This window comes from Schistosoma haematobium, chromosome 6 (genome assembly GCF_000699445.3).
Source record: "Schistosoma haematobium chromosome 6, whole genome shotgun sequence".
Lineage (NCBI taxonomy): Eukaryota > Metazoa > Platyhelminthes > Trematoda > Strigeidida > Schistosomatidae > Schistosoma > Schistosoma haematobium.
This window is the reverse complement of record NC_067201.1, coordinates 1104993-1115566: the sequence shown is the minus strand read 5'-3', so window position 1 is coordinate 1115566 and position 10574 is coordinate 1104993. Positions and strand designations below refer to the sequence as shown.

The 10574-nt window shown below is 34.9% G+C and overlaps 1 protein-coding gene across 1 annotated transcript; it reads right to left on the bottom strand.

The window, feature by feature from the left end:
- Positions 1-4402: 4402 nt before the first annotated feature.
- On the bottom strand, positions 4403-9775 carry MS3_00008274 (uncharacterized protein). Its single transcript, XM_051216634.1, has 5 exons — positions 9626-9775; positions 9544-9591; positions 9000-9090; positions 6883-6933; positions 4403-5040 (listed from the first exon to the last, which is right to left on the bottom strand). The coding sequence occupies exons 1-5, from the start codon at positions 9685-9687 to the stop codon at positions 4813-4815; spliced, it is 480 nt and encodes a 159-aa protein (XP_051065223.1). The 5' UTR covers positions 9688-9775; the 3' UTR covers positions 4403-4812.
- Positions 9776-10574: the final 799 nt, after the last annotated feature.

Below are 10574 nucleotides of genomic sequence, written 5' to 3'. Positions count from 1 at the left end.
TCTATCATGTTCGCATATTTACAACTTTTATAAATGGTAATAAAATTCGTTAACTGTGGTCACAGATACAAAATACAAAGTCCATAAACAACACAAAACATCAATTCGAACATCAAATGGAATAGAAGTTGACATTGAAGTGTTACTTGATTTATGAATGATCAAGCACTTGAAACTTTGTGAAAACCGAAAACAGAAACGAGAAATAGCGATATTGTGGACTTCGTTGCGTTTTTTTTACTTCGGTGAGATCAAAGACTTCGGTGAAGGTAAGACAAAAAGAAATAAGAATACTATGAACATTCATACATCACTGTATTTTAGTTTGGAATAGGAAGCAAAAGAATTTTACACTTGTAATACAGATTTCAAATGAAACCCTCTAACTATTCAGTACTGCTTGGAAAGTTTCATATGTTCGTCCCAAAATTAAGACAGGACCTGAAGAAATTTTAAACATTGTCGGCCCATAAAAATAACCTCGGTGGTATCCAGAGCGATGAAAAAAGTAGTTGAGGCAGCAGTAGTTCAACATCCACTTACTAATAATCTCATCTCAACATATCATCATGGAGTTCTTAGGTCGAGATCATACGATACATATCCAGTAGACAACCTGAATGATATAATTGTAAAATGGAACAATGGATTCCGTGTATCAGCCCTACTCTTAGACTTTAGGAAAGCCTTTGATAGGGTCCTACACACAAATCTCGTCAAAATAAATCCTTCGGAATCAATAACCCACTCTATTAATGGTTTGCTTCGTTCTTAACAGAACGTAAACAAATGGTAGGGCAGAACGACTTTCTCTCATCATCTAGAACAACAACTAGTGTGGTAAACCTGGGAAGTGTATAATGTCCACTTTTGTTTCTTATGTGTATAAACGGTATATGTAACACTATAAAATTTGGGAGACCGTAATTGTACGCTGATGATCGCAAAATAGTATACGGTTTTTAGCCTGAAGCTCTAAGTGAAAGTGTATCACAGATTGAAAGTGACCTCAATAACCTAACTATTTGGAGCGAAAAATAGCAATTACAATTTACTCTTAACAAGTGTGGGATCGTGCGTTTTGGAAAAAACCCCTATGAATAACAACTTTACTTATATAAAACTCGAGTCCGAACACTCCAATCAGTGCACAATCTAGGTATTACTTACACAGGAAGCCTAAACTTTGATGAACCTGCTTCCTTTATTATATCTAAATACAGACGGCTAAGTGATTTCATAGTGGGAGATTCCTTCCAAACAGAGGCTCTGCCTACCCTCTACAAAATATATATGCAACCATACCTTGAATATCGCTCTTTCATTCCATCGAACATGAATAACACAAAGAAGATAAGAGTAGAAGATATTCAAAGACGCTTCATTCGCTGACTGTTAAGATGTGAGTCCACTCTCAACTACACAGATAGATGTAAGCACCTCTCATTAGAACCTTCATAGTATCGTCGGCTAAGTAACATTCCAATGTTTATGTACAAAGTATTATATGGACTCACATTCCTAGCCTCCTGCCAACCCATGATCCATGACCCGGTCTACAGACTCAGAAACAGCGCATATACACTGTTTACATTAAAACACCGGATACCAATGCGTTGTAAGTATTTGACGGTGCGATGTGTTTTATTATAAAATGGGTTGCCAACACCTATCCGTAACTGTAACACTATCATCAAGTTCAAAGGACCAATAAACCAGTAAGTTGACTTCGAAGAGCCTCATGCACTATTCCCTGGACGTCCGCCCATCAATGAGGTGCATTATTATGGACGGGCTAATATCTAGACAGATCATGAAAACGACAGACTCTCATTGTCAATGATATGAGTATAACCGAATGATATAACACATGGTTTACCCTCTCCCACTATTCATTGATTGTTAGTCATGCCCTTATGCTTGGCACTTTCAGATTCCGAACCTCTCTAGTGGTTTAAGTTGGAGTGTTCTCCTAAAGTGTCGTGTGCTTTTTGTTCTACTACAAGTAGACAGATGACTCGCTAGTCTCATGAATGCTGATCAACTAGGGCCGATAACAGGAATCTCAAAATTGTCCCGAATTCTGGTAAGTCGCTCTAAGTTTTGTTTTCTTACTCTTAAAATTTTACAACTTTTAGCACTTGCATACTTTTTGGCTTGCTATCTATCCTTAGGATCTCTAAACCACACATAATCTGACCAGTTTCTTATGGCTTATACTATTCGTTACCTTCATAGCAGTGTGAAATACTATATGGATATTTAACCCACAATACAGAAGCTTTGACTATGTGATTTCCTTGTGACATGAAATTAATGGAGACAGTGTGTTTCAAAAAGGAGATAGATTAAAGCGATATTCATACATGCCGCAAACGTAAGAGAGCCTAACATCACGAAAGGAGGGAGGGTGGCGTTACTGACCAGCAGACACGATAGTGTGGAGAAAACTTCCATCCACCCATGTCTGAAGTGCTGAACAGTTTGTTAAAATACGGCTCCATATAGCCAACTGGGATGTCACGAACAAACGGTGTCGGTGCTAATTTATGATGCCGAATACCTCGTTAAATGGTATTTGTAACGCTGAATTGATTTCACTTCTTACTGAGTGTTTCTATCACAAGTAAAGCAAGACAATTAACTAAAAATGAATAGTGCTCATGACCCTATAAAATCAATAAAAGTAGCAGTTACGTGAAATAGCTTTTACAAAAAAGGAAATAGCCATTTGTGTATCATGATACTGTTAACAGTAGGAATCTTCCTAATATTGTTTGCATTCATATGTGAGAGTTATTATCCCCCATACGTATATAATCAAAGTATCTTGAAAAATATCAACCAAAGTCAGTGACCCACTATATCGAAAACTGTGTCTTCTGTAACAGTTTGTTATTGCCTGTTAACTGGCATGTCTCATTTAACAGACAGTTATTTGAAAGCAAATTATTATTTTCATCATGAAAATATTTTCTGTCCAAAATACACGTGACGTTTTAATAATACCACATGTGTTTATATTTAACCCTCGTTATCAAACAGAAACTGTACTCAGTTTACCAAACTATTGATTTTCGAATGGCATCGTGATTAATTTAGGTCAAATCAATAATAAATTTCAGTGTGTATACTTTACGTTGACAGCAGTTGTGGTGCATGGAATGTCAGCGTCCTTATAGAGAATGAAATACAATCTAGTTAGCTATCCCTAGCAGCCAAATTAGAACCACTGAACAAACAATGTCACAAGAATCCCTCTAATCAACAAGTACAACAAGTTAATTCAGTAGGCAGAACGGTATCTTAATAACTAAGATCATCAAACAACCTCCTCAAATTCGTTTTTTGTAGTCTCACAGTGAAAATAACTTTAGGACTAATTAAATTTTCATTAACCATACACTACATCAGAGATCTTTATTCATGGAACGATGATACGTCCAACTCATGACAACCTCACTGAAGAATATCCTTCTGATATGCATCTCCATCGTGAAGATAATGTAATCAACAATTTAAGAACACCAGCAGTAAATAAGGTGAGGTGTAATTTAACACCACTATCGTTGTCATCATCTCCTTTCACGTTGAGCACTCGATCTACGTATTCGATTCTACCTTGCATATTACGTGCTTCAGCTAACAGTGAGCGTTTCTACTCAGTTCGATCAGTATGTTCGTCCTTCTTCTGCCAACATTCTCAACTGAAATGTCCTTGGTTCAGGCAGAAAATACGCAATCTCATACATCCTGTGAAATTCAATCTCTGCGTCTTATCAAGACTTTCTATAGTTTTGCGCAGTTCCATGTAGTGACCTACCATAATTAGTAAACATCCACTTCCTTGGTTCACACAGTTATCTTATCCGTTTGTGTGGAATCGTTCGCGTAATGACGGCTCATCTGTTATTGGGGTTGACGTGTGTAATATCTCCACAAAACGACTCAAGAGCGGGTCCTACCATTTCCACAATATACTAAGACCTCGATTTATTTCCCCTTTCCTCTTTGAAATAAATCAACTTGACCCACTGTCTTCGCAATCGTGAAGGTGAGTGACTAAACACTACCTCCAACACTGACGTGAAGTTTTGTTCATTCTTCATTTTTATAGACGACAAGATACTTCTACAACCTAGTAAACCGTCCAGACAAGTTTTCATGTTTTCGCATGGGACTGAATGTGCGAAACAGTTGTGACACATGTTGACTGAGTATAAGTGATTTCGTTAATACATGTGAACTGAAGTTGCACATTTATGACAATCAGATTTCACCAACTGGGTTTCGACGAAAATCAGATTTGTTTTCAAACGCAATTCATGTAAATTATGCTATCACACGTACCATAAATAAACCCGAAGAACAAAATCAAATGAATGTACATGAACAAGACGGATTTTAGCAAATGCCATCAAAAACTGTTATTGTATTTAACAACTGGCACGAAATTGAATGAGGAAACCAACAAACGAATGTTTGTCCACGAAAATGATTTTCCAATGGCTCAATATATAAACAAACAAACACTTCCAGATCAATACATGCATTACGAATACATTAAAGACAAAAAAACAAAGAGGCAGGTTTAATTTACATATGTGTAGTTGGAAAATACGACTGTTGAAAAAATCACTCCATTCAATATGGTTTGCGGTAATTTCAAGTATAATAGAAATGTGCTTCAATGTCTGTTTGCATTCTAAAAGAATTTTTTCTGTGCAGAAATTTAATCCAATAGGCAAACATCTATTCAACAGAACATCTAATATAGATAGCAGAATAGTTTACAATGATCTTTAAAATATGTCATATGAATATCCGTAAACTAATTAAAACATTCAATGGAACAGGATCTATTATTCGTGTCAGATTTTTATTACTGCTTTGTTTACAATCAAAGAAAGAATTTAAAGAGAACTGTAATGTGTAGTTGAGCACGAAATATTCATAAAACAATACGAACATAATGAAGATTTCAGAAAGCTGTTCTTGTTCACGGTGTATGTCTAGATGGTATGTTGTGAATATAATCACCTGTAATAATGAAAATGTAGATGACTTCTACATCATCGATGCATTCATATCAATATATGTATCAGTGAAATAATTGATCTTTACAGATATAGGATCATCAACTTATCAATTTCTCAACATTCATACATAATAAATGAACGATAAATGCCATTTCGAACAATTTGATCACACCTATACTTGTTAAGACATCTTTTACATGACAATTAAAAGGTCATCTAGACAGGTTAGCCATAACAAAGAACAAAGAAAATATATTAAAGTACACAAAAACAAATGTGATTGCTACTGTGGATAATAAATCAGTATTACCAGGATACGTTAAGTGTAAGGACAAGTTGTTTATGAACACATAATGCGGGTTTCAATTTCCGTGTAGCCAAGGCTTCAATAAACCTTATTATACGTCCTTGAAGGCTTTTGTATAATACTACAAATGCTGACTTGATGTCTCAATCAAATGTTTCGAGATGAAGGATGAAGTCTGTCTATCCTGTGACCTTATTTGACCATTGGAATCCATTTGTTCCTGCAACCATTTTGGCATGTGTTCACCCACCCTTAATCGCAAATCACGCTTGCTCCTCCCTATGTGCGTGTTTCCGCACATACACGTAAATTGATAGACACAATGAGATGTGACATAATCGCTTTCGTGTTTTTTGGGCTTTGGTGGAACAAAGACCTTGTCTTTTTGATAATGACAAGTTGAGTTGCATGAAATGCCCGGTTGATGGCTAATTCAAGTCTCTGTTCCAACATGAAACTATTTATGTCGCCTCTGAATGGTAACGAAATATAAACTCGCTTTTTGGGTGCCAGAAGCGTCACAGGTCTAGTCGTATTGCAACCCTCCCAGCAGTTTATGAACTTCAAAAAGTAACCATTATTCATTAACGTATCAGTCATGAGCCTCGTCTCTACTTCGATAGTATCACTAGTACAAATACGATTGATTCTACTGAATAAGCTCTTTATTAAACCGTTTTTGCAATGAATAAGGCAGTGACTATGAAAGTTAAGATTATGCCCTGTCCACGTTGGCTTTCTATATATAGCACGTTGGCTGGAACCGTCATCTCTTTTACTAATCAGGACGTCTAGAAAGGGAAGTTGGTTGTTCTTCTCTTCTTTACGTGTAAGAGAAATGTGTTTTTGGCTTCTATTGAATTCTTTTAACAAACTGTTTATGTCTTCACCTTTATACCCTATGATTATTATATCATCAACATATCGTTTATACAGACCCGTCTTTCGAAGTTAGTCTTCAACTAAATTTTCAACATATCCCATGAACATATCAGCCAGCAATGGTCGTAGAGGGCTACCCATAGCTACAACATCCGTTTGTCGGAAGTACTCACTTTCAAAAGTGAATTTTACATTATATGTACACAATAATAATAAATCTTCATACATAAATATTCTTAACAAGTATATGTGTGATTAGGTTGTTCGAAATGTATTGGGCAAATATATCACATAATTCTGATAGGCTTCATCTTCTCGTTGCATTATGGAAATTTAGCAAAGGGACTAAGTGATTTGCCAAATATTGACAAATAATCGTTTGTATGAATTGAGCATCATGTAAACTGGACCATTCAATCAAAGGGACGAATTGATCCATAAATACTTCACTACACAATATCTCCCTCTCTGTCGTTCAGCCTTTCATCTCGTAATGTTTTCTTCAAAATGTTTCATGATGAATTGTGTTGGATGCTGTGGAGAGAAAACACTAATGGTGCAAAGTTTTATTATCTACTGTACAATGTTTTTCAATGCATAATAATGAACGGACAGTTATTTGTATTAAAATTTAATTATTTATTCAAAACTTACAATTAACATTGCACAGGACCAACAAATCCAGGCTACACCTAGTACAATATACTGGAATAAAGGAAACAAAATGATTAACTTCAATTCACCATGTATGTATATCAATATCAGTGAAGAAACAGTATTACTCTGCTAATTAACTCTGCCAATTTTTATATAATATGTAGCTGACTGACTGAATTCATGGAAGAGTTCAGTCAGTCTGTTATCCAGAATTTCGACATCATGTATCCATTCTTTCTCATGCTTGACAGTTGTCTAGATAACGAATTAGTTTCTTCAATGTCTGTATCATGAAAAATTCAAGTTGTTGATTCCACGAATGTGAAAACGTTGATTGAATATGTTATGTTCTGATATTGCTGTAATTAACACATATACGGAATATGAATATACAGTAGTGAGAATCAATTTCTTAAATTATAACGCTATTTCGTACTGCTCTAGTCTGTTTGAACATCCGAGCTAGCCGTTTCTGCCATTTGAACATTTCAACAAGCTTCCAAATTTTATTTGTTTTAGTACATCATGCTGCTTATTAATTGCATACTTTATTCAACCTGCGTTTATAGAAACGGTTCAACCTTTCGTTGTACATGTTACAAAAGACCTGGTCAAAGATATTGCGATTGCTGAAAATATGAAGCGGATAGAATGTACATTATTTCGATAAAGTGTATTGCTAACTTTCAAAGGGTAATCACTCAATATTTATCGTCAGCATCGATCATGAATTAAGAAATGGAAACGTGTTAAAATCTATGATTAAATCAACTTACCATTCTCAATATCATCCCTACGAAGAAGAGAATGAATCCAATTACTACAAATGCACAAGACATCGTAAACAATAGTATCCTCCATTTTCTTTTTGAATCTTGTAGCTTTTCACCCAAAACAATTGCTAAAATGGTAAACCCTATAGCCGCAGGTACAGAACTAATTAATTCGTACCATTTTACAAATGAAATTAGTAATGCAAATCCAGAAATCATAATTATCATCTGAATAGGGAAAAAGTAGTGTTAAATTAGCATTAGTTCAGAAGTTGAATCGGTCAACAAATGGAGAAATATTGAAAGAATAAAGAGAACAAGAACAAAGATTGTTGTAGAAGAATGGCAATTTATTTTATTTCATTAAGTTGTCATATTATATTATATTATTCTTCACCAATCTCTGTTCTTGCTATCTTCAAGATAATACAGGGAACTGTGTTAATGAAAGAATACTCCTGATTGTCCTGCTTCAGATTAAAATGCCTAACAAGAGGTATTTATGGATAACAAAACGTAACGAGGAATCCCTATCGAAGTCTATCATAATGAAAACTTGAAATATATTCAAAGCTAATTTCCTCATCCAGTAAACATTATGATGTTATGCGACTGAAAATGTCTGAATATGTATTCGGAGTTTGACAGCGCTTTAACCAGTAACACTTTCTAATGTGAATCGTACCCAACAAGTGAAATCAAAAGATAAAAGCGAGGAGGTCAGAAGATATATTTGATAGGCTATCAATAAATCGAGGATTGGAGTTAATTATACCAACTTGTGTAAACAAACATCTACGACAACTAGTGATGACTGTTACTTGAAGCACCAAATGACGACCTGTATATAATTAAATACAAATTTAGTGATGGATAAAATGTGTGAATCAATGTACAAATTCAAATGACAGAAATACAATCCGCTTAGTTGTTCTGCGTTTGCGACACATTCCACATCTTGAAAATGTTTATGGCATCAAATGTAGATGAGAGTGGAATGTACCGGTCATATGTGTATCCACGTCTACATATTTATGAATTATCCATAACAAGGACAGATACCTTATTTTGACTAGTTAAGTACCGCCAATGATTTGAGTCACACACGTTCACATTTTTATGAAGTCAGGGAAACTATAGAAACTGAATCTCTATGCATACTGACATCTCAAAACACAACGTCACAACTCATCTGTTCAAGTGAACCTTCAAACATTCTTTTATCTCGATCACCGTTATCACACTAACATGAAAATATTGTTTTATTATTCAACAAACAAATCAACAATAAATTTGGATGAAAATATCATGAATGTAATAATGAAGTCATATTCAACTGACGGTTATCACGATGAAGATAGTGTTCATTGTGGATGAAGAATGTAGTTTCTTAATAAATATGATTATTAATCCAAGAACTAATCCGATCAATCTGAAATACAAAAAAAGAAAGAAAACTACATGTTAAAATCACAGATACAATAAACCATAGTAATATATATCTAATGTTCCACACAATCTGTATGCATGAAATGGTTGAACAAGTTCCTCATTGTCTCAGTTCAACATTTTCAAAAGTTTGTGGAACTTGTCAAATAATCGATGAGTGGAATATCAAATCAGTGATTGTCTTGAATATCTCATTTCATGCATTTCAGTATGATCATTTATTAGGATGTGATGTAACACAAAATGACAATGGTTTGTACTAGAAAAATAAAAGACTAGTTTTCTCTTCATCAGTCATAATATTCTTGTCAAACAGGGGTCAAATGTTTTAGCAAAATGTATCACTGGTTCATTGAATGATACATAACAGTAATACATGGGCAGTTGTCGTTATGATTTCCGCGGAATACCTGTATTTAAAACATATATTACTTACGTTAATATGAGACCACTGAGAACAACTGGTTCTGTATACTGAGTAAAGCTGAATGTGTGAGACGGAATGAAAAATGTCTTACATGCAAATAGAATTATTCTGACCGGTTACCGATGACACATCGTCAAATGCCAATTTCATCATCGTTTTATTATCTGCAATGTAGATTTGTGAACAATTCACCTTTGAAAATTCACCATCCACACTCACCAATTCCTATTTTAACTGAAATAAGTAGGAATTCAAAATACAGTTATTGAGATATTCAATATCACGGATTATAATAAAGCTTAAATATTCATTCACACTTCTGTTTCTTTCCCTGTTCATTGTATTTCAACAAGTATGGATTCATGTACAGAATTTGAATTTCATCTGACTAGTTAGAAGTATCATCTTTACGGGAATAATAACAAAGATTGCAGTCGATGATAACTGATCGCATTAGATTCACGTTAGCTGCTCACTGCAAGCGGTGTTCTATGGTCATCAACGTTAGTGCACTCACTCTACTGAAGATAATTAACATTGACCGATTCATTCATTCCCATAAATAACACTCAATAGAAGTATGTTGCTTCTTACGTTAAGCTATTTCTCCCACTTTGACATATTTGTACTTTAAAGGTGGATGTAATGCAGTCGAAGCAATGATTGCCCTCCATCTTCTATGGAAAACACCTTGTTGACTGATTTGATTATGCCGACATGTGCACCAGGGTGAGGATTTCTATCTCTCCATAGCCGACTGAAATGTGACAAGTTTATTTGTTTCCATAAACGACAGTCTGTTTCAAATGGTCTCTCTTATCTATTAGTTTCTCTTCAACTTTCTATGAGATATCTATATCGAGGAAAGCTGATCAACTGAGATTTAATATGGATAGGCTACATGCTTGACGCGTCGTTCAACATTAACATTGACAATTGGTTGAGTCCTGCATATTACCTACTATTCATCACTGTTCTCCGTTATTCTTACCGAAGATTTTCAGCAGAGATTCTGGCGTTTTGTGGAGAGTGCTGGAAGC